This window comes from Apodemus sylvaticus, chromosome 16, assembly GCF_947179515.1.
Source record: "Apodemus sylvaticus chromosome 16, mApoSyl1.1, whole genome shotgun sequence".
NCBI lineage: Eukaryota > Metazoa > Chordata > Mammalia > Rodentia > Muridae > Apodemus > Apodemus sylvaticus.
In genome coordinates, this window is record NC_067487.1 from 56690393 (window position 1) to 56716266 (window position 25874).

General features: G+C 41.9%; 1 protein-coding gene across 1 annotated transcript in view; it reads right to left on the reverse strand.

Annotated features, from left to right (window-relative positions):
- The window catches only part of Sgtb (small glutamine rich tetratricopeptide repeat co-chaperone beta), a 35402-nt gene that overhangs the window by 9293 nt on the left and 235 nt on the right, over positions 1 to 25874 (reverse strand). Inside the window, exons 2-8 of the mRNA XM_052159362.1 lie at positions 24697 to 24816; positions 17649 to 17752; positions 14644 to 14713; positions 11925 to 12024; positions 5756 to 5860; positions 3006 to 3144; positions 2853 to 2915 (exon numbers count right to left, since the gene is read on the reverse strand). Of these exons, the coding sequence (XP_052015322.1) occupies positions 2853 to 2915; positions 3006 to 3144; positions 5756 to 5860; positions 11925 to 12024; positions 14644 to 14713; positions 17649 to 17752; positions 24697 to 24796 (681 nt within the window). The 5' untranslated portion in view covers positions 24797 to 24816. The remainder of the gene's footprint in view (positions 1 to 2852; positions 2916 to 3005; positions 3145 to 5755; positions 5861 to 11924; positions 12025 to 14643; positions 14714 to 17648; positions 17753 to 24696; positions 24817 to 25874) is intronic.

Sequence of the window (25874 nt, forward strand, 5' to 3'; positions counted from 1 at the left end):
TTTGATTTAATGATTGTAAAATACATTGACTTGAACAAAGATGAACAGGAACTGATTCCTGCATTGCAGAAGCACAGTATATGGTAGAATGTATGTGGTTTTATTTTGAGATAGGGTCTCACCATATAGCCAAGGCTGGCCTCAAATTCCTGTGTAGTCAAGGTTGACCTTAGCCTTCCATATGCAGGGACTGCATACATGCCAGGCAGCAGAATGCTTACATACAAAGTATGCAGTCAGTAACTCGAGGGCACTGTAGACCCAGGTAACACCCTATGCCCACTAGATACTGGACTGAATCATGTTTGTTTTTCAAAGAACTGTAAGTTATTTTTGTTGGTTTGAGAAACAGCCTAGAGATGTTGCTTGGTTGTCTAGGGTGCATGAAGTCCTGAATTCAGGTCTCTAGCATTGCATAAACTGGCTGACATAGGGCATGCCTGTAATCCCAGCACTTAGGAGGTCGAAGAGCAAAAATTCAAGGTCACCTTCAGCTACACACTGAGTTTGATGCAAGTTTGAACCTGGACTACATTGAGAGCCAGTTTTTTTTTTATTCGATATATTTTTTTATTTACATTTCATATGAATTCCCCTTTTCTGGCCCCCCACTCCCCAAAAGTCCCATAAGCCCCCTTCCCTCCCCCTGTTCTCCCACCCACCCCTTCCCACTTCCCTGTTCGGGTTTTGCCCTATACTGCTATACTGAGTCTTTCCAAAACAAGGGGCCACTCCTCCATTCTTCTTGTACCTCATTTGATGTATGGATTATGTTTTGGGTATTCCAGTTTTCTAGGTTAATATCCACTTATTAGTGAGTACATACCATGATTCATCTTTTGAGACTGGGTTACCTCACTTAGTATGATGTTCTCCAGCTCCATCCATTTGCCTAAGAATTTCATGAATTCATTGTTTCTAATAGCTGAATAGTACTCCATTGTGTATATATACCACATTTTTTGCATCCATTCTTCTGTTGAGGGATACCTGGGTTCTTTCCAGATTCTGGCAATTATAAATAGGGCTGCTATGAACATAGTGGAACATGTATCCTTATTACATGCTGAGGAATCCTCTGGGTATATGCCCGGGAGTGATATAGCAGGATCTTCCAGATGTGATGTGCCAAGTTTTCTGAGGAACCACCAGACTGATTTCCAGAGTGGTTGTACCAATTTGCAACCCCACCAGCAGTGGAGGAGTGTTCAACTCCAAATGGATCAAGGACCTACACATAAAGCCAGACACTCTGAAGCTAATAGAAAAGAAACTGGGGAAGACCCTTGAGGACATTGATACAGGGGAAAGTTCCTGAACAGAACACCAATAGCGTATGCTCTAAGATCAAGAATAGACAAATGGGACCTCATAAAATTACAAAGTTTCTGTAAGGCAAAGAACACCATCAAAAGGACAAATCGGCAACCAACAAATTGGGAAAAGATCTTCACCAACCCTACATCAGATAGAGGGCTAATATCCAATATATACAAAGAACTCAAGAAGTTAGGCCCCAGAAAACCAAATAACCCTATTAAAAAATGGGGTACAGAGTTAAACAAAGAATTTTCACCGGAAGAACTTTGGATGGCGGAGAAACATCTTAAAAAATGCTCAACTTCATTAGTCATTAGGGAAATGCAAATCAAAACAACCCTGAGATTTCACCTTACACCAGTCAGAATGGCTAAGATTAAAAATTCAGGAGACAGCAGGTGTTGGCAAGGATTTGGAAAAAGAGGAACATTCCTCCACTGCTGGTGGGGTTGCAAATTGGTACAACCACTCTGGAAATCAGTCTGGCAGTTCCTCAGAAAACTGGGCACAAGAGCCAGTTTTTAAAAACATAACAACTCTTAAGACAAAAACAAGGCCAGAAATATTAATGGGTAAATTTGGTTAATGGCTATAATCAAAATCCTCAGACAGCAGTTGATAGATATATCTTCCTAGGACCAGTTTTATACAACTTTGGGTTTTTTTTTTTTTTAAGATTTATTTTATCTAAGTACACTGTAGCTGTCTTCAAACACACCAGAAGAGAGCGTCACATCTCTTTACAGATGGTTGTGAGCCACCATGTGGGTGCTGGGACTTGAACTCAGGACCTTTGGAATAGCAGTCAGTGCTCTTAACTGATGAGCTATCTCTCCAGCCCCAACTTTGGGGTTTTAAATTACATTTATTTATTTATGAATTGAGAGAAAGAGAGATACAGAAACAGAGAGAGACAGAGAGAGAGAGAGAAAGAGAAAGAGAGAGAGTCTGTGTCCGCGTGCCCAGTGCTTGTGTAAAAGTCAAAATGCAACTGTGGAAATCGGTTCTTTGTCTCCACCATTAGACCTCAGATCACAGGTCTATGTAGCAAGCACTGGGTAATCTGCTGAGCCACTTTACCCACCCAAGACAGTGTTTTTTTTTAAACCTTCATATTTGCGAAATGGCAATCTAATGAAAATGAAAAGTATGAGTTTTGTCTTATAAAGTGTATATATTTATACAAACACCAACTTTTATATTCCAGTTTAGGAAGGTATGGGCTTTCTAAAAACACCCTGGCTTCCTTCAAGTTGAAGCGTGAAGCACCCCTGTCTTAGCCTCCACCATGAACACCTGCCACTCACCGGAAACCCCTGCATTTGTTTCTTAAAAAAAAAAAAATCTGGCTCTGGAGCCTTCACTCCCAGTTCCTTGAGAGGCCGAGGTGGCAGAAGATTCACTTGGGCTCAAGAGCTACGTGTCAACTCCAGCAACTATTGAAAAATTCCATCTCCCTAAAAAGAATGGCAGAGAAAGAGAACAAATATACATGGACAGAAGGCCGTAGATCAAAAAGAAAGGATACTCACCATGGTGATGAATGCCGGGTTATTTATCAAGCTAGCCATGTCAAAGCTCAACCCAGTTCCTGTCTGTAAAAGAGTCAGGTCTGAGATTCATTCCAGCCACTGTGATGTCAGCCAATGATGAGTGACAAGGTCTGTTCTACAGAGACAACTTACAGGACTGGACACCTCTCTTAACTTCTGCTCCGCTGTCTTCAGATTTGACTTATAGGAATCGTTTTCAGGATCAAGATCCAATGCCTTCTGGTAGCTTGTAACTGCCTCTTCAAACTTATTCATGGCAGTGAGGGCTAGCCTTTGGAAAAGAGCAGAGTTATGCTAAAGAACAGCAGAAGGTCAGAGTATTCAGGGCCTTAGCATTCAATTCTAACCCTCATTACAGTTATTGTTCAGAGAGAGAGAGCAATCAATCCTCCCTAACTCGAGGATTCTATATGCTTCCATTGTCTCTCTTCTGGTCCATTACACACGTGTCCCACACAGATCCTAAGCTGAAAGCTCAGAGAGACTACATGTAAATGAAGTAGCTTCCTTTACGAGCCTCTAAGCTGAGCTAAACCAAGATTTGTGCTAGCAATCCTGTGATCGTGTAAATCCATGACACCGACACCCTTTTCAAGAACCCTAATAAACCAGGGATGTCAAACCCTGTGATCATGTAAATCCATGACGTCGATACCCTTTTCAAGAACCCTAATAAACCAGGGGTGTCAAACCTTTTGACCTTATTACAACACTCTTAGCTACAGACGTGTTGGGCTGCATTCATAACTGTCCTGTGACACATGCAGCCCACAGGCCTCAGATAGGACACACCTGCATCTGAATGCCATGTACTTGAAAGCATCCCACATTCTTCCTTCCTAAAACACTTGGACAATAATATTAGTTTCCCAATTTTGTTTTTACTGTTTCACTTCTTATAGCTTTTTAAAATTATTTATTTGTTTGTTTGTTTATTATTAGAAGAAGTGGAGCCTGGGGGCACATGTGGAAACCAGAGGGCAACTCCTCCGTTGCCTCTCTCTTTTCCTTCCATTTTAACAAGGGCTTTGCGGGTTGAGCTAGAGCTGTCAGGCTTACACAGCAAGTGCCGCTACCTGCCGACCCATCTCACTGGCCCTAGTTTCTCAGCTGCTAAATTAAAAGTAGCTTGTAGCTATCAGATAACTAGTCCTGAACAACACGTTAGTTGTTAGACAAAATAAGGATCTCCTGTAACTCAAATAATAAATTATCATCCCAGGCGCAAGCCTGAGCATTACTAAATTTTAATGTTTATTGTTCCCTACCAATAATTTACTTGAAAAATATATCAGAATTAAGCAGTAGTAAGAGTGTGTATAAAAAGATAGTATTACATATCTTGTTTATTCTGGAATTGTTTTTCAAACAAATTAATCCTTTCTTTTCTGGATTACCTCACTGACTTCTTATGTAGATAAAAATTATAAATTATTATAACCCAACTAGTTTTCTATTACTCAACCTTGACAGATCTTCAACAGAGTTCCTAATTAATCATCAATAAATACTGAAAGCCTTCTGTGTACTTTAAATACTTAGGACTCCACAATTTTTTAAAAAAAGTTTCTAAGTTTAAGAAAATCCCCTTCCACCTGGGGAGCGCAGGCACCAAGCTTGCATACAGAACAGGTAGTATTAAGGAGCATGTCAGCAGTGTGTACTCAAACAATCATAGAGAAGTCGGGGGAGTACTATCAACCCAGACGCAGAAGCAAACACAAAGGCGCTAAGAAACACGCAGGCGCAGGCGTAGTAGGCTTAAAGCATAGACAAAGGCACAGGAGGATAGGTCACAGGAAACAAAGCACAGAGGGCGGCTGGCCATGCTGAATCATACGGACCACTTTATCCTTCAGACTTTTTAACTGCAATTGCAAATGGAATGACTGTTTGAGTTATGCTTTTATGGTTTGGTGGGCAGGTGTGAGACAGGGTCTCATGGGGCCCAGGCTGGTCTCAGAGTTGTTATGTAGCCAAGGATGATCTTGAACTCATGATCCTCTTGCCTCTGCCTCCAAAGTGCTGGGACTATAGGCATGTGACACTACACCCTGTTTGTGCAATGCTAGGGCTCAAATCTAGAGCTACCAGCATGCTAGGTAGCATTCCATCTATTGAGATATTCACCTCTTCTGGGTTATTCTTTTGAAAGTTCACTCTGGATTCTCCGTAGAGGATCAACATGGGTGAGGTATAGAACTGAGGCATAAAGACCCCTTAGGAAGTAACTAAGGCAAAGAAGGTAAGAAATGGCAATCTGGGCTAATCCCGTAAGCAAGCTAGTCAACGACGGAATCCAAGACACACGGGAACATGAGACTAGACCAGATATGCCAGCAGATTAGATACATACAAAACAACTCCTCAGCTTTGGGTCAAAGCAGTGGGTACATGAGTTCTGATAGAAACACATGAAATTCAAAATATCTATTAAATAGAAAACAGAGATAAAAAGGAACGGGATAGTTGAGTATGGGGTTCAGACACAGAACTCAAGAGTTCCAACAGCACATGCAGTTGGTTCTCAATCACAGAAATGAAATCCCATAAAGTCTCCATGAACACAGAACTAACAAATACCAAACAGTGGTTTCCAGGGGAAACACATGGTTAGGGACCTATGAAACTTACTTGTGTTCCTATGGTCCAGGCTGTGAAGTGAGTTTACTCACACAGTTTCTTACAAGGCCCAGTCGGTCCTGAAATACCCACAGGTCACCTCATCCTCAAGTGTAGTCATCTGCATATGCTCTATTTCCTTCTATTACATTTGTCTTATTATCACACAGAGTACGGTGTTAGGATATTCACCACCAAGCCCTAGCCACAGCATGTGTGATTCTCCCTGGCAATGCCTTGGCCATTGTCTGAACACTCACCCCATCCTTCCGTAGGCCTTGCTGTACTTTGAATCAATTGCGATGGCCTTCTCGCAGTCCTTGATGGCGTCTGTGTAGTGACTTAATTTGCTCTGAGCAGCAGCCCTGAGAGGGAAAGACATCACAATAAGGCAGCAGACCAGGCTTTTCGGGTAGGAAACACGTGGTTCTTGTCCCGATGTTTACATCACTCGTCCTAAATTCCTAAGTCGAGCTGTCTGATTATACAACAATTTAAAAACAGCCTAAAACATCTGAAAGAAAAAGTAAGCTCCCTTTTCTCTAAGTTTCCCTTTGCTTTAGAAAAATACAGATGTGCATGTCATTACAACCCTTCTATTTATTGCCTCTCGATTTGCCTGAGATGCAAACTGAAAACATGGAGACATCTGGACAGCTAGGGAGACACAGAGAGGGGGCGGCTGCTATGAACTGGTCGCTTTTATAGTAAGGTTTAAAGCATACCAAAATTTTCCAACCCATGATAACCTCTCCCATTTCTTTACTCCTCACACAGGCAAAACTTTATTCCTTCAGTCTCTCCAAGGCTATCATCATCTCTCTCAGCAAACCCCAGAATCTACTTCAGAAGAAGACTGAAGAAACCAACTCTAGGCAAACAACATCTGCCCGTGCAAACACCTTATCGATTAGGACCTGCTGATAACGATGCCAACTCGGAAGGGTTCACTTGGAGGAGAAAACTCACATGCCAACAGGGAGTATTGGCAGCCCAGACACATCTGCAGGAGGTCAGGTGTGAGGGGCAGAGGATAGGATAACATCTTAGGTTCCCCACTGCTCCACGCCCCCCCCAAGGGCATGCTGTACCCCTCTACTCTTAACCCCGTACCTCCCAAACGTGAGGTCCCTTCTAGTAATAAAGGCAGAAAGCCCTTGGGGGGAAAGAATTTCTTTACAAACCCAAAAATGGACTTAGATTCCTTTATGATCAACAGACAAAAGCCCATGACAAATGTTCCTCTCTCTCTGTAGCTTGCTAAGCTCATGTGTGTGTGTGTGTGTGTGTGTACCTATGTGTGCTCATGTATAGCAGTCAGACACGTTCAAGTGTCAGTTTTCACCTTTCCACCTTAAGACAAGGTCTCCTCCAGCAGGGGAGTTGGCCCTGGGCCTCTGGAGAGTCCCCTGCCTTCCCCTCTCATCTCGAGGGGAATGCTGGAATTACAGATGCTAGCACTCCATAGTTCTGGGATCTGAACCCAGGGTGCTTGGGTTTGGGGGAAATATATTCAAATCACCAGACTTGTAAAGCAAATGTTTTACCCACTGAGCCAGCCCCTCAGTTAGGACTAAAACACTGTGTTCCCCACTGACCTCATCATGCCTTAAATGTTCTAATTTCCTCTGGCCATCAAGGTAAAGACTAGGAGTGCCTAATCCGTCACAGCTAACCTTGCAGTCAACTTGACTACATTTGGATTTAACTAAACCAAAGCAGCTGGGCACACCTGTGCAGAATTTTTGGAAATAGAAGACCCACCCTAAATCCAGATCATTTGAAGTTGGAAGATTGACCCTAAAGCTGAGCTACATTAGAAGACATGGACCACACAAAAGGGCATGAAGGAAGGAAGCTGGCTTTTGCCTTAGTCTCAGTGGCAAGTTCATCTCTTCTGTTCCTGGGGCGCCCCTCCCCTGGGGTACAAGCCCACTTCTTAGGAATAACAACATAGACTGAAAATGAGCGTCTCTCTAGGACTTCCCTGGGACTCCAGCACTAGATTGGGACTGCTGAGACACCCAGTCTTGTGGACTGAACGACTACAGCAATCTTGGACTTTCTATCAGGAGACTGCCATTGTTGGGCTTCTAAGCACACAGCTGTAAGCTACTCTAATAAGTCACAGACAGACAGACAGTTGGATAGACAGACGGACACACACACACTCACCACGGGGAGGAGGGGATTATTGTTTTATTCTGTCAATTCTATTCCTTTGGAGACCCATGACTAATACAACTATTATTGTATCCCATCAACACTGAATATCCAAAGGAAATGGCCAAAATGTCTGTTAGCTCTCCATGAGCAGTGTTATAAAACCAATCCTATAGAAAGGCAGCTAGAAGAGACACTGATCATGAAACTGGAAATACAGATCTTCTGATTTTTTCTGTAAGAAAGATCATATCATGCATAGATTAGCTCTGATAAAAAATTTTGAAGATCAGCTCTCACAACTAATGTGCACATTAATGGCTGGCACAAACGTGTACTCCAGAAAGTGGATTTTGAAACAAGAAAAGATTCATACTTTTGCCAGACATGTGGTATATGTCTTTAATCTTTAATGTCATAATGTTAGCCCTGATGAGGCAGATTTCAGTGAGTTCAAGGACAGCCCTGTCTCAAATAAATAAATAAATAAATAAATAAATAAATAAATAATGTCTGTACATGCTTTTGCCCCATTTGACCTTCTAACTTTATTATACATCTGTAACTAAACTCTGCACCATTACAGTAAGGGTGGAATGAAGTTTTCCTGGAGAAAGAAAACTGGCACATTGGCGAGTATAATTCGTATCTACTAGTACATTCTCCCAATGTTTAAGTTGCTTGGAGAAAAACAGTTCAGACAGTGGACTGATGCCTGAAATCCTGCTAACTGGCATCTCGTCTGGAGCTGACACTTCCCGAGAAGTCTAAGATGGGGGATAACACTTAACTGTGTGCCTGCCTCTGGCTGTCAGTGAAACCCTCCACCTGACTCCCATGAGCCTCCTGCTCTGCCGCGTACAGCCACCCCATTCTTCTCCCAATGGAACAGTTCTACCCCAACTAGCACTAAGCGTCAAACCCAGACCCTTGCCTGTGCTAGGCAAGTGCTCTCCCACTAAGCTAATGCATCTATTGGGGACATACAGGTACACAGACACTTTCTAAGAATAATAGATGTAGCGATAGTGAAATTCTGTTCTTGCATTCAACACTGCTGGAGTTCAGTGCAGCTGGGGGAGAGAGAGAGGCTAGCTAACTATCAAGCAAAGGTGGCTCCAGATGTGTTCACACACACTTTTCATCCCAGGAATCAGGAGGTAGAGGCAGGAGGATCAGAAAACCAAGGACAGCTTCAGCCACATAGTTCAAGGCTAGCCTGAGCTGTATGAGCCTGAGAAAAGATGGGGATTTTTCTTCCTTCTTTATGTTGTTTTGTTTATCTCCTCAACCATCTACAATTAAGTTATAACAAAACCAATTCTTCTAACTAAAAAAAAAAAGTTTACACTATTTTTTTGCTATGTTTTTAGCTTTGGAAACTTAAAAGTTTGGGTTTGGAGGTCTCATAATTTAACTCATGCGGACATCAAACATGTTATGTAGCCTGGGTGGCCTCACCCTAAAGATAATTTTGCCTCTGTCTCTGGAGTGAGATTATAGGTGTGTGTCACCTGAATTACACTGTTGTCTACTTATTTAGAGACAAGATCTTACTGTGCATTCCTAACTATCCTGAAACTTACAAGCGGGTCAGGTTAGCCTAGAACATTTTGAAAGAAATACGTGGAGTCTAGGACTCGCTAGGTTCTTTGTATGTCGGGCCACCCCTCCAAGTGCACTTTGAAGTGACTTAGTATCAGGCTCATTTCACAAGAAATCGATTCTTACAAAGGATAACTGAGTGCCCAAAAATCATACAGAAAATAAACAGTAGAACTGAGATTCAGTCATAAAGTTCAATCTCAGTGAATCAACTTTAGGAATCTGCTAGAAAAACAGGAAAGCGAACTGCAAAATCATAGGCCCTCATTCTCATCGTCCTCAGAGCCAAGGCAACGAGATAGTGGTCCTAGCCATCTTTTGTTACAATGGCCTGATGATTCTGAATTTTATTGGTATGTGCACATGCATGTGTGACTGTGCATACATATGCAGGTGGAGGTCAGAGGACAAGGTGCCCTCCACCTTCGTTTTTGAGATATGGTCTCTCACTGGCTGGAGCTTCCAAGGAGCCTGTGCTGACTGGCCAAGCGAGACCCTGGGCTCTACCTATCTCCGCTTCCCCAGTACTGAGGGTACAATCATGCAACATAGTAAATATGGGTTCTGAGGATCATGTCCTCAAGCTTGCATTGAAGGCCCTTTACCAACCGAGCTCTCCCCAGATCCCTATTCTGTATTTTAAACTATGTTCCCCAGCCTGAGATGTCTTCCATTTTCCTCTGTCTATCCACATTCCATGTCTTTCCAAACCACTTCCAACTCTTTCCAAATCATCCACGTGGATTTCTATACTATTTCCCTTTCTCCCTGTTCCTTAGGTGATACACCCACCCACCCCAGTCACAAGAGTCTCCTAGAGAGAAATAAAAGACTCAGCACCGAGGCGACACAGAAGAAACGTGAACACCAAGTCTGTGCAGAAACAGAAGGCATACCGTAATGTGCCCGCACTCAGCCACTTGCGGTTTCCTGGGCAGAGCTGTTAATGTGACAGTCTACCTGCTTCACTCGCACTGCAAATGTCTTCTGTGTCTTCACTAGCTCTCTGTTTATCGTGTGAAACCTTGTGAGCTCCTGTCAGGCACATGGATGCTGCTACAGTGCATAGAGGATGTGCAAGTCCCAATCTCTTCCCTTCATGGTAAGAAAGACTGCAACTCCTTATCAACTATGAGGGGAAACGTGCTAAACCCATGTAAGTGTTACATATGTGGTATGTGCTACCTGCTCAAGGAATAAAAACAAAAAACAAAAAACAAAAAGACAAACAGGACTCCTGAACTGACCCTGCTGTTAAAGGTGCAGCTCCCATCCAAAAAGACCCAGAAGACCCCTGTCTTCCTTGTATCAGAAGTCACCCTATCTATCAACTTTCAAAGCCAGACTAGAAGGTAAATGCCAGAGAGTTGCACATCTCTGCAAAGTGTAGTTGTGCTCAGTGTCGGGGGACACGCTAATTAGCACTACACTGTGAAGGGGAGTATGAAGAACAAGATCCTTCCCAGGAGTCTGAGCCTCCAATTCTAAGCAGACAAGTGGCTTAGAAAAATGGAAGTGGCAGGTGACAAGGTGACATACAGCTCGATAAGTTTATATAGTGATAACAGTCTCCAAAAATCCCCCAAACCACCCAGGCGTTTTATTCAGCATTTATGTTAAGAAGGCAAATAAACCTTTCTAACTGTTTAATATTCAACAGCATGCCCTATGACTGAATCCTTGGGGGGAAAGAGCCTATTTAAATGAGAAAGAAAAGCATATTCATTACTTTTAGTTTAACAGTGATTAAAAGCAAGAAAAAAATATTACCAAAATCTCTGAGTATGAGCTGACATAAGAGTATTGGTGAATTCTAATCTCATGAAAAATGAATTATTCACTTAGGCTTAATTATTCACTTACATTTTTCATGTATTACTCTATAATCAAGCAATTCTACAATAATATTTATATTTTGTCATGTCTCATGAGTACGTGCACACACAAGCACACACACACACACATGCACTCACACACATAAACAAATACAGACAGACACAAATGCATGCACACACAGACACAAACACACTCATGCAAATACTAACACACACATACACAAAACAAAAACTTTAAAACATTAAAAAGAGAAATGGGTCAGCACATAAGAGGAACTACTGCACAAACTCTGAGCCTGAGTATAATCACAGGAACCACATGGGAAGAAGAAAACGAGCTCCCCAAAAGCTGTCCTCTGACCTCCCCACTCGTGTGTACACCCTTGCTTTCTCACACATATACACATCACATGCATAATAATAATTAAAATGATAAATAAATGTAAAAGAACACTCATCACAATTAGGCAACATTTTTTTTAAAATGTCCTGCCTTATTAGCCAATAGATATAAAATATGATAATTTATATGAAAATGTGATTAACATACTGATAATTAATAATGAGAGACCTAATGCTCATAAAAAGCATGTGAAATATAGATAGGGGGCAGTGAGTGGAATGTAAGTTAAAAAAAAAATTTAAGTAAAAATAAAAAGATTGGTGGCCTCTGAATGAAGCCTATGGCTTTATTCTTTTTTTTTTCTCCTTCAGCTTATTTTTCTGTACTTTCAGATTTTTCTCAACACACCCATTTGACATCTGCCTTTCAGAGCTATGAATCCCAGCGTTTCAGGATGAACGGACTGACATGGAACCACTTTACCTGTTGCAATAATAAACCGCATTGTTGGGATCCAGTTCTATTGCCTGCGTGTAGCAGTCCACTGCGGCAGCATAATTTTCTTCCTTCATGTGGTTATTGCCTGCAATCAGATTGGGGGACAGGCACTGTAAGCAGAGGATGAAGAAGTGTCAAGTCTGACCCATGCGGTTCAACCCCAGAAACTACAACAATTTGAAGAAGGTCTCAGGTGGTGTTTTTCAATCACAAAATTGAACTGGGGTCAATTTTATACTGGTGATTGAATCACTTCAATAATATGCAGTCATGGGAATTAATATTTGCATCATACAAAATTCAGCTGTTGGGAGTAAAAGCAGGCACAGCGACTCTGGCATAGATATTCTCTCCCTGTTCACTTCCGCACTCCCATTTAGAGCTGACCGGATTCCTCCCCTTCCCTCACTGTCACCTCAAGCTGGACCCCACCTTCCCCTCTTCCTCTCAGCACACACACCTCTGGGCAGCTGTGCTAGGTAGGCTGCTAGAAATAAGCTGGCCAACCCGACTCTGTTTTGGCAGATAACATCCTTTTTAAAGGATATAGAAGCCTTTTAAGGGGGTTGTAGGAGATTAATTTCTAGAGAGAGCGAGACGATTTCAGATGCCAGACAACCTCTGAGGACTGATTCTCAGGAAGACCAACTGCACACACAGCTGGCAGCAATTTAACCAGTAAAATGAGGGATTTCTCTGCTACCGCATCGCACGAAGGGGTGCAGTGTCCAGTGTGCTGGTTAGAATCGCTAGACAAAACTGGAAACCCTACATCTGAGACAGGGGTGAAGGACTCATGTCTGGGAGGCTCTGTGATTCTTCAGTTTCCTGTTCACATTGTTTGTTAGCTGCTTAATAGGAAAGTGGGAGCCAAGCCTGCAGCGAGCAGGGGCTCAAAGAGCAAAAGGAAGGCAAGTGGTGAGGCTTCTAAGGTAAGCTAAGGCGACTGCATGTGAGGATGCGAGGAACTGCTCATGGGTAAAAGTGGTTAATAAGTGATTTGGCCATAAGATCTGTGAATGTTATAAACCAATGGACTGTATACAGTAAAAGAGCAACTTTGTTGCTGTTGTTGTTGTTGTTGTTGTTGTTGCTGCTGCTGCTGCTGCTGCTGTGGGACCTTGTGCTTTTGGGCAACTTTTTACATCATCGGCATTAAAACTTTCTTGGGTCTTTCCTCTGAACCACCTCAAATATGTAGGTGTGTGTGTGTGTGTGTGTGTATTACAATTATATGCAAGGACTGTAACCTAAGTTAATAATTAGAAAGCTTCTATCTATAAGATAGTCAATATGCAGAACCAGGATACAAATGAAATCTGTGGATATAACACAGCAATAAAGCATTGGTATATAACACTTTATAATAGTATGTGCTATTCTACAAAACTCTCTCCTTCCTCTCTCTCAGTCCCACCAGGAGATGGCAGCTGGCAGCCCTTGCTGCTTCCTTGGACTCTTTAGGAGCACCTGAGACATCTGAAAGCCATGCTCCGGGAGGGGACTAGCTATCAAGTGGCCTCGATGAACACCGCCAGTCTGGAATGATCCCAACACTTGACAACCTACCGTGACCATTTGTTTTCACACAAGTAACAAAATCTAGACAGATCAGCCATTGCTTAAGACTTTGCCCATAGCATGGCTGACATATGACACGTCAACAAAATGGAGACCAAAAGCTTTTGTTAAGGGAGAGAGCGGGAGTGACCCAGTCTCCCCAGCTGTTGTGATCAAGGAGTCCCACGCTGCCCCTCCCTCTAACCCACACCCTCCTAACACTCATTATGTCAAAACAAAGCCAAACAAAAAGCTCCTCAGGGATTACGATTTCCCAAGGCTGCCATGCAGAGCAAGTGGCACAGGGGATGAGGAGAGGATAACATTTCAGTTTGCCTTTTACTGAGCACTGCTACCAGAACAAAGCCAGCGGCTGCCACACAAGGCAGTGGAGCCCACACGGCACCACTCAAGTGTCCACACACACACACACACCATGCAAAGCCCGAGTGGGAGGGAAGCTCCCGAGGAAGCCGCTCGGATGAGAAGGACTACGGAACACTTGGCATTTGGATGGCTGAAATGTCAACGCTCTGGGAAATTCAGCGCAAGCGCAGAGAGTAGTGGGTGTTACTTTTATTTCACGTGTAGATTATGAGGTCATAGCACTTTCAGATTTCAAGGCACTCTGGCAGTATCATTATTAGAGGAAACAAAATTGAAAGCAGAGACTAGTCTACTTTACAGTGTAACCCTAAAATGGCAAGACTGAAGAACAAGGGTGTCATGAAATGTACTAGGCAACCAACAAGACAGATGCCAGACGCATGCAGTAATTCAAAATCCTTTTAAAAACATCAATTTTATAGGAAAGTTAAAATAACACTTAAAATTAATTACCTCTTATTGGTTAAACATAAAGGAGAATTGAGTCAATAGCAAATGTAGCTCAAACTAAATAGCCCAGAGGGTACTTATTCAGTGAGGGTTACTAGATACTGGCTAGTCTTGATGGCCTTGGTATGGACAAGGCATTCTGTGTCACCGAGCCTCTTACCCATCACAGTCACACCTACTCCAGAAAAGCCACAGGGATGAGGCCAGGGCAGTCCTGACAGGGCAAACTATCATCCTGCCACCTTAGAGTTGCCATTCCCCGGAGCTGTGGAAAGCAGGCGCGGGCACGGCCATGGGCAGGATTTACCTTCGTCCTTCAGCTGGTCGGCCTTTCCCACATCCTCAGGCACCGAGTTTGAAAGCGGCCGTATGTCATTCTGAAATGGAATCAGAAAGGGCTTCCTTTTAGCTGCATGAAAAGGCATCCGAAATCTCTAAATAGCAACAAGCTGCACACATGTTAGTGGTTCATCTGTAATTCTAGCTCACTAAATGTAACACCTGAATAAGCGCTAACAAGAAATGGGAAAAAGTCCTCTCATATACTTTGATTAGAAATATGATTGGCTGAACTTTTCTAGATACTAACAGGGGCCTGTAAACCAACTCTCTTTTTCCAGTGCTGGGCATTCAACCCAGGACGTCAGAAATGCCGTCAAGTGCCCCAGCCACTGTCAAGTGCCCCAGAGTGATGGGTTGGCTTTTTTTTTCTCACTTTACCTCAGGGCAGGGTCTTTCCCACTAGGATGCCTAGCCCACCTCTGAACCTAATTGACAGTCCAGGCAAGCATCAAACCTGTGATCCTCCTGCCTTGGAGCTAGAATTATAGATCCAGATTTGTTTTCTTTGTCCATAGCCAGAAATCCCATTCCATGAATGAATTATAGAATTAATATACAAAGAGCAGTATCAGAAGTAGAAACTTCTGGAGTAGTATGTTTATTATCCTAAAACATGTATCTTGATACCACTTATCAATAAAAGGAGCGTCTCTAATGTGATCACTTAAAGGCACACAAAAAATGCACACACACACACACACACACACTGATTCTCACAGTAAGGCTGGGAAGGTGTATTCTAAAAGTTAACAGCAGTAATATTTGGAAATAAAACTTTTAGTCTCTTCCTTACATCTTTCTGTATTGCCCAGTGTTTTAAACAATAGTCATACAGGAAATAGCAGGGGAGATGAACAACAGGACGAGATTTGGTGCCAGCGCCTTCTACCACCCTAAGACCTTCTAGGTTTCACACCAAGGAGCCTCTAAAGCACACTGAACATTCCGGCGTGTTCTGCGTGACCATGGGAACATCTGTGTCTCTCCACTTATGGAAGGCCTTATAAAAATCATATTGTTTTTAACTTCACTCTGAAGTTAAGTCAACAATACTGAAGAAAAAGAAAAAGAGTAACTGGTAGCTTTTGTGCCAGTGAACTGCATTTAAAATACAAGGTCATCCTTCAGTTGAACTAAGATTTCAAGGAAAGTGATAAATGGACCATGGAAAAGTACTTTGCTAATTAGAAACGAATACCCACAGTGTAAAACTACTGACAAAGAATGGCACAAAGCCTTTTCTTTGGAGCAAAAGGTATTAAGACCCAGAGACAGCGAGGAACACTCACACTCCGTCACTGCTTAGCTCCCTACTGCTTTATAGAACCTGCTCCCCATCTCCCGTCCATTTCACGGCTTCCAGCAAACCCACACGATTTATTAATTTTAAAAAATGAATCTTTTGGGTCAGAGAAAATAGCATACTGAAAATTTGATTATAGTTTATTTACTTTTCCAACCCCTTAACTTTTAATATGAAGTCATCACACTTTTTTTTTAAAGATTTATTTATTGTTATATTTAAGTACACTCTTCTGGACATCAGATCTTGTTAGAATGGTTGTGAGCCACCATGTGGTTGCTGGGATTTGAACTCAGGACCTTCAGAAGAGCAGTCAGTGCTCTTAATCACTGAGCCATCTCACCAGCCCAAGTCATCACACTTTTATGCTGAAGAATAATTCGTTATACTCACCGACTAAGCCTGAGCAGCAAAAACTGTGTTGGCAATTGTTACATACTTTAAATAAAGGGAACGGAGTCTGTTTCACATATGCATAAACCAAAATATAGGGGGCAGAAAGAAACAAGCAGGATTCTAAAATTAAAGCATTAATACCACATTCGAGTGCATTTGATGAGACAAAGTAATCATACCGATGTCAAGGCTGACACTCAGGCACACTTCTCTGCTGTAGTGTTAACATGATGAAGAGAAGCCCAGCCTGCAGACCCACACGGGGGGTGATGCTACCACAATTAACACCCCGAAGAAGTAACAGGGAGTCAGTCTCAACCAATTTACACTCTAAAACACGATACAACAAATCTCTCACAATTAAGTACAATGGGAGAGCTACAGTGACAGAGCTTTGGTGAAACAGAGTGTGAAGTCAACTGGAGGTTCCTGGAAGACAGTAACAAAGGCCATCAGCTATGATACCTTCCGCCCTAAGTCACTGGAGACACTAGCTAAAGGGCAAGCAAATTCCAAGTGCTGTGGGCCACAGAGCCCTCAGAAACCTGAGTGTAAAGATCCGCTTCGGCCATGGTCTTATTTGGTGACAGAAGCAGGGTGCCTCAGGTAGCCACAAGCTCAGACACAATGAAAAAGACAAAGAGTTCATCTTAATCAAAGCACGAAGACAAAAGGAAGAGCGGGGTTGTATAACCCTCCCTCATCTCGTCATATGAACTCATCTCTCCTAAGTCTAAAACCACCAAAGTCCATCTTCATTACAAGTATTCTACAAGTCTCCTCCAGACAAGTTCCAGAAACAGAGGGTGGGGAGTGCGGCTAAATGTGCAGTCAGCAACAACTACCTGAAGGCGAGCTGACACTTATTGTAACCGAGTCACTCCCAAACCCTTCATTATGCAAAGCTCAACCACAACATAGAACAACAGCACCCAAAGCCCTGGGCACTGGGAACACAAGCCGGGCTCCTGAACAAGCAATATGGGCTATTAACGGCTGAACATTCTCTCCAGCACTATAGAACTTGGAAATTTAAAAATAAACTATAAAAGACTTCAAAGTAGGGAAGGTGAGGATGTAAGAACAGCTGCTATATGACCATCTAAAGCACATTAAATGAGGTATATTTTAGTTCCTAAATAATATCCATAACACCTATATCTCTTCCACCCAGGCTATTTGTAGACCTAGCCCTTCAACTACTAATAACCCAAGATAAAACTGTGCCATACTTGCATCAAATACTAATGAGGAAAAAAATGCCTACAGACCTTACAGACGGAGTTTGTGAACATTTCTGTCAAAGGTTGTGAAACTGCGAGGTGTGTATCTTCTGGACTGATCTTAAAAACTGTCTCCAGACACTGGATTGCAACTAGAAATAAAACAAGGGCAGTGAGGATTAGCAACTTTATAAAGGAGCCTTCTGGCTTTCCTTATAGTAATGAAATCCAGAGTGAATTAGTGTTTATGGTCAAAGAACATAAGGAAAACTAATTGGTCCAGCTGCATAAAGATTTCTGTTTATAGATGAGCTACTGTAGAAAGACAGTAGTCTCTTATCTCTCACTAAAATGTGTTAGCTAGAATATAATTTCTGAAGATACACAGTTCACTATATTCTTGTTGAAGGTTACCAGAAGGAAGAGAATATTATTAACATCTTACATTCCAATACTAATATCTCATCAACCACCAATGCATTAAACAAATCAAACATTATACATCTTTTATATGAAAAACAAGATTTCACCTTGATGAAAATTAGTACTATTTGGCCTGAAGTAGGAATTAAATAGTAATCCTGGCATAGCAACATGAAAATAGGTCTGTTTTAAAATGTTCATTCACATATGCAAATTTACTGTGAGCCTACTATGTGTAAAGTTCTGTTCCAAGATGTTTGGCAGACAGCAATAAACATAACAGAAAAAAAAACAAATCACTGTCCAGATTATAAAGCAAAATATACAGCATGCTAAATTATGACAGTTGCCTCGTCTATTTTTGGTGGAGGACAAAGTAACTGGTTGGTACCACAAGGGTACAAGGTACGGACTGACGCAAAGACTCAGTGGAGATTATGTAAGAATCAAAGACAGCAGATCACAAGGCGGCTTCAATGACATTTTTAAAGAGTGGAGCTCTATGCTCCTCGGAAATGGAGGGCTTTCAAGGATTTAGTGAAGGAAAATAACTGTCTGTGTTTAGAACTAAATGGCCAGTAGGAATATTGAGAACAGCCTGGAGAGAGAAGCAGGAAACCAGGTGGGCTCCCACTCAAATGATGCTCACAACTGAGGAGCCCAGATGAGAACCAGTCCTACCACTGCCCTCCCAGCACTACTGAATAGATTCATGTACAATGTGTGAGACTTCTCAAAGATACATTATGTATTAATTGTAGTCTTGAGGAAAGTATCCCTGACATAAAATAAATACTATTACTCTCAGCAGCCACAGAAAAATCCTTAGAAAGGGCCTGAATAAAGCACCAAGTTCTCAGCGATAAGAAATAAAAGTATCTCTTATGGAGAAAACAATCTGTTTCCCTATACTTCTATTCCTGCCTGTGTTTTGATATTTCAGCCTCGTCAGTAGCTAGAACTATAAGAACGTGGGTTTCTCCTTTTCTGTTTCTCCCAAACTAATGAAGCCGCATTTAAAATACTGGGCTTCAGGTGAGTGCCCTCTCCTTTCCACAGCACTTACTTACAATAATACAAAAATAATACAAAAATACAAAATACACGCGCATTTGTTTCCTCTTGCACCCTCCCCCCGTACTAGGCTGCCGTTCTTTATAGTTTATAGGGTTCTATTACTGGAAAGGTCACTGTGTCAGATGGTCTGAGGCGTGGGTCTCATGTTAAGCCATCTTCTTGAGGACAGGGCCTATTATCTTATTCGTCTTTCACTTTACCAGGATCTGGCAAGGAGTGGATGCTCAACAAATGGGATCTGTTGGCTATTTTGTCTGCAGTCAAGAATAAAGCAAGGAAATATAAAATGACCAGATTCAGGGTAGAGAGCATTTCTCCTGCTTGCAAGAACCTAAACAGCCAAACCCAAACAAAAGTCACAGTCACAAAAGGTGATCAAGAGAACAAAAACAAGCCATTAACCAAACAAACAAACAAACAAAAACCCAGACCCCAGAACATCCAAGCTAGAGAAACAGGATGGATTCACTTCTCAAATGTTCTGTGTGGAGGGGTTGATGGATTCTGCCCAGTAGACTTAGAAACCAAGATACAGACCAACTAAGTGCAAGGCCAGGATAATGGAATCCATATATATGTAATATATATATACATACACATACATACATGTATAAATACATATATGTAACACCTATGGCATGTATGGAGGGCCCTTTCTAGGTACTTGCTATACCAGTAAACAGGAGCTTAACCTCTTGGAGAGGGGATTGGGAAGAGAACCATAACAAGAAACAGGGGCCAGGAAGAAAGGGAGGGCAGGAGCCGGGCAGGAATGTAAGCTGCAGATTTAACTGAAGAGCTCAGGGCAGGCCTCCTTGAGAACGAAATCTGGCAACAACTTGGAGGAGATGGAAGTGTCATCACTGCAGCAGGTAGGGAATGAAAAAAGGCTATTCCAGGCCAGGGAAACAGCCAGTGCACAAGCCTTTAGGCACAAGGATCTGGTGCCTTCCCAGTAAGGAAGCTAATTTGGCTGACACTAAATGAAAAACAGTAAGTGGACAATATGTCCAAATTATATAGATTCTTTATACAATGACTAAGTAATATAAGGAGTCCTGGCAAGAGTCGGCATAAGAATAGATTCTGCCATAGCCTTAAGAGATGTTTGAGTGTGGATAGTCCAAGGAGTCAGAACAGGTGAAGAAAGACAAGTTAGGGGTCATCACAGTAGAACAAGCAACAACCAGTTTTAACCAGGGCAAAATACCAGTGGCAGTCGTAAAAGGTGGTTAGACTCAGAATGCATCTTATGGGTTTGTTTGGTTGGTTGTTTGGTTGGTTGGTTGGTTGTTTGGTTGGTTGGTTGGTTGGTTGGTTCTGCAGTGTTGGGGACTTGCAGGAACCAGGGCACATTGGGCAAGCATTCTGTGACTGAATTCTATTCCCCAACCTCCGACTCAAGATGCATTTTTAAAGTATAGACTTTTAGATCTGCTATGGTGGTACACACCTTTATTTATTAATATTTCCAACACTGAAGATGCAGAAGCAGGCAGATGTCTATGAATCTAAAGCCAACCTAGTCCACATAGAGAGTTCCAGCCAGAGAAACACAACGAGACCTTGAGAAAGACAGACTGACTGTTGAAGGCACAGACAACAAGATTTATTAACAGTTAGATCCAGAGTAGGAGAAAAACAAGACCCTGGAACAATGCCCAAGTTCTTGGCCTAAGCTCAGGAAACCCTGGAGCTGCTCTCTCTAAGACAGGGGAGTTGTGGGTAGAACAGATTTTAGGTGGGAAGACTGCAAGTTCAGTTTTGGCAGTGTTAATTTTGAGAAGCATACTAGACATGCACCGTAGAGCTGTGTGGTAGGCAGCTGGATATAGAAGAAAGGGCTCGACGGGGGAGGGGTGTCATGCTGAGAACTATGAGCACATACATTAGGGTCAGGCGAATAAGCTAAAGATTCTCAGCAAAGAAATGACTGTAGATAATGGGAAAAATAAACAGACAGACAAACAAACAACCCACCCAAGCAGTCGACTCTGAGCATGACAGGTCAGGAAAAAAGAGATCCAGCCATGAAGAGAAAGAGATGGGATGAGAAGATAAGTAAGGGATTAGGAGGTGTTCGAGAATTAAAATACATAAGAACAGGATAAAAGGCCGTCCGTGCTGAAGACACCTTTCATCCCAGCACTGGGGAGGCAAGTGAATCTCTGAGTTTGAGACCAGCCTGGTCTACAGAATGAGTTCCAGGACAGCCAGGGCTACACAGAGAAACCCTGTCTTTAAAAAAATAAAAAAAGTCAGATAAAGAATAAGAACTGTTTAACCAGACACAGAAATTTCTAATACCTTTAATGGGAGGAGAAAAGATGGCAATAAAGGATTTTTTTTTAATTAAGAAATAAGAGAATTATAAAAATAAATATAGACAACTCTTTCAAATAGTTTAGTTACAAAGAGAAACAAAAATCAGAGAAGGAGGATTGAGCAGAACTACATGAATATCCATTTTAAAATATTCTTATTGTATTTTAGGTATATGGTTGTATGTATATATCTCTGTGCAGCACATGAGCACCTGGTGGCTTCAGAGGTCGGAAGAGAACGTTGGATCTCCTGCAACCAGAATTAAACACAGTTGTGAGCCACTGTGTAGGTGCTGGAATTGAACTCAGGTCCTCTGGAAGAACAGTCAGTGTGCTAAACCACTGAGCTGAGCGGTGGAGTGAAGATTTGATGATGTACTCTCCAGGCCCCCTCCAGCAATTAGTTTCATTTATGTATGTTTGTGTGCAAAAATAGCAATTGTGAATGCAGCGCCCTCAGAGACCAGAAGAGGGCATCAGATGTCCCTGAAGCTAGGGCTATTGGTGAGAGTGAACCTTTTAACAGGGCGTGGGATCTCTAAAGAACAGCAAGTGCTCTTAACCACTGAGCCATCTCTCCAGCCCGGTTCACTTTTCTGTGGCTCTTTTTTTTTTTTTTTTTTTTTTTTAATGAAAGAGGACTGGATGAAAATGATTTTGGTGGAGTGAAGATTTGATGATGTATGACAAATGGGGAGAAGAAACTATAGCAAAGACCTTGGATGTTAAGAGGGGATGGGGCAAAATGTGCCAGAAGAGAGATTTCTCTGAGAAGGAAACATAGCTAGTCCACCTATGGTAATAGGCAGGCAGCTAGGCAAAGCATGTGCGTACTGACAGTGAGGGAAGGTACAGAACGTGGAAGCTGGTAGATATTGTTTTATTATTCTTTCTTTCTTTCTTTCTTTCTTTCTTTATGGTGCACATAAGGATAAAGGCTGAAAAGGAAATCTGGAGATTCAGAAGACAAAAGAACATATTAAAATGACCATGTAGGACAGTAAAGGGATGAATGAATGCATGAATGAATGAATGAATGAGTAACAAATACTCAGCAGCGTTAAAGGTCTGCTTGAGGTACACAGTCATAAATCAATATAGTCTGTCAGCAAAGTTGCACATTTTGCTCCATCAATTTAGAGCCAAATAGATATAGACACTGAATAGGTAGGGAGTTAAAATTAAATAAGGTTCAGTTATTTCAAGACGGGAGAAATAATACAAGAAAATATCATTAACTATACACCACAGAATTTAAGACAAGTAAGAAAGAGGTAGGGAAAAGTATGGGATCAGCAGATTGGGGAGGTTGGACAAAGAATTGTTGGGGCATGGATCCTGGAGGAAGTGTGCTAGAAACACAGGCAGTAGAAGCCAGGAAGCAAAATGCCGAGGACAGAGGTGGCAGTAGAATACAATTTGTGATGATAGAGTCTAGGAAAAGATTTCTAAGTCTCATCACCCTGACACTTTAGATCAGATAATTCCTTGTTATCAAGAGCTGTCTGGTGCACTGTCAAGTGTTTAGCATCATCTGTGACTTCTACCATGAGACGCCATCATAGCAGCCTCTCCAAAGGTGGTGATGTGCAAGCATGTCTCCAGACTTCACAGAACTCCCCGAATTCAGAAACACGGATCTACTGCCTAACCCAGTGGTTGAGATCAGAGGAGCAGAAAAACCCAAGAGGCCAGAGGAAGAGAAAGACAAAAAATTTTCCAGGAGTTTGTCAGTACTGGAAGGAGTTAGGACTGAAGCAATTAATGCTTGTAAGAGTGACTGATGGTATGCTGAAACCACAACAAACAGAAGTGACATCAGAGAGGACAACAATTAGGAATCTGGGAATAAACAGCAAAGCTGTCGAAACACAGCTCCACACAGTGGAAAAGCTGCCTCTCGAACAACCCACCCTTTCCTAAGGCTTTTTTAAATGTCTAGAAGGTGGGCAGACAGGTCCACGTGATTTCATGTTCAATTAAATTAGACTCACGGAGTCAAAAATAGGGGTCAGTCACAAACAATTGGCACCATTTCTGACTCCATATATAACAAACAGCTGAAGGCACATATTTTTGGCTGAATGCCACTCTAAAAATAGGACATAACATCTTGGTTTTTTAAAACATTCTCGATTTTCTTTCTGCTTCATAAAAACATCATACTGCCTTAGATTAGAAAAGAAATATCTTTTTATTACATGATTACTTTCCTCTGTTGCTACAGAGCAATTACAACCAAGGCTTTCCTGTGACAGTCAAACTACCTTTATCTTTCCCAAGGTCTGATGGTCAGGGAGGACAAAAGACCTTAATATTAAGTAGGCTAATTTGCAATGTCCTCCCACCTGCTTCTCTTATTGCCACCTGGAAGGCATCATCTTACCAGAGGAACAAATGCCCAACTTTGATTTACACCTACTTAAAGCATGTCCACAAAGGAAGTAGACAGAATGAATAGATGAGTCCCTCTATAGGAGAGGCAGCTTGGACACAGGAAATTCTGACCGTCCTGCTATTTATTACGCTCTCCCCAGTGTGCTCCCATTGTGATAATTAAGTCTGCAGACCACAAGGAAGCAAGGCTCACTGAACCTTCACAAGCCTATCTGCCTACATCGTTTTGCTTTCTTATGGCTATGCTGAGTTAAAATTTTATAATGCATAAACATGAAGCGATGGGAGTCAGGGAAATGCATGGGACTCCTCCAGTCCTGCTTAGCTTTACAGATTACTGAATCCAAGATTTAAAGCTCACATAAGACAAGGGAGAAATCCTCTCATTCTCCAAAGTACCATTTGCCAGAGCTCAGTAATGGTATGATTACTTAGTCTTTTTTTTTTTTCTTTTTTAAACATGGTGCTATTGCAATGACTAAGGTATTTTCCTATGTTCAGAATGAGATCCTTTGCTATTAGGAAAAAAGGGAAAAATCTTTGAAGTATAGATTTGAATTTAAACATCAGCTTTGTTACATAGTAGCCGTTCTGTTGCTTAAATAATCTAATTTCCTAGTCTGTTCATTGGGAATAATGTTCCCACTATGAAAAAAATTCCCTAAAATATGAAGGACATACTTCTAACAGTAATTTTTCAGTAAATAAATAGTCCTATCTCTTATTAGTTAAAACAAGCCTCAGAAAATAGAAATAACATATCTAGTTAAGCCTCTCAACAAAATATTCTGATTTTGTTATTAAAAAACATAAACTCTGGATTGTAGCTATTTCAATATTTTTTTACAATTATGACACAAAGAATAGGTGCCTACCTTCCAAACTTTCTTGTTCATCAGAAGTATATGCATCCATTTGACTTTGTTCCCGCAAGAAACGAATAACTGCATAAACTAGGGGCTTCACAGATGACATTTTAGATGCTTAAATATCTCCTTGATTAAAAAAGAAGAAAATATCAAGGGTCATCCACTAAGTTACAAACAATAAAAGCAAAAATATTCATTACATTGATTACTTTTCTCTCTTTAAAGGGTCAAGAAAGCACAAGTGGTTACAGTAATGCATTCCACATATTCATTCAAAGCCAGCACTATTAAACTATGTTAAAGCTTGCAGCAGTAAAAAAAGACAGGTTTTCAAAACACGTGTGGCAAAGCCTAGGGAGCTCATCGTGTCTTAACAATGTATATGATATAGATACAAGAAAGTATAGGAGTGCAGACACAAGGAGAATCACCCTTGAAAGGCCTCATTTCTAAGTTGAGGGAGATTTCGTACTGCTGACTCAGAATGTGAGCCACAATGATCACCTTCCTTTATTCCAAGAGGTGTTTTTTTTTCTTTAATGTATTAATCATTTATACTCCACTACTTTTGTAGGTTGAGAGTTACTTGCTGACGACGAGGCTCTGTGGAAAGGTTATTCAAGCACTGAATGTTATTGTTATAAACAGGCGTTTCTATTTAATCTGCACACTGATTAGAAATCACCGCCTAACCCGACAGATAGTACAAACCGATCTGCCCCTGCCTGCAGTAGCTGTGCTCTCGTGGACAAGCTGGAATCCTGGCCGCGTTCATTCACATGGAATACTATGCATCCAAACAGTGGCGCAGGGCCAGGTGGCATTAATGGCTTATTTCCACTAAATCGTATCAGCAATCTGCTCCCCGGGATCCCTAATTCACAGCCAGGGTGTGGTACCCGCCGCTAGGATGTTTATTAGCTTTGTACTTCTTTTAAAGGCGAATCCACTCCCTAGGCCAGAGAGGTTATTACACATACTAAGGACCGGGGCAGAAGAGGGAAACAGAATGGGGGTGGGGGGAGCTGTCCAACCTCCTCCAAGCTTCCCCTCCTACATCTCCAATCACATCCTCCTCCCACCCCCATGGTTCCCTCCCTGCTGTACCCCGGCTTTGCCTCGGCCCAGACAGTGTCTGCAGGGGGTGCGTGGTGCAGGCCTCCATCTGGGGCTGCGGGAGACGC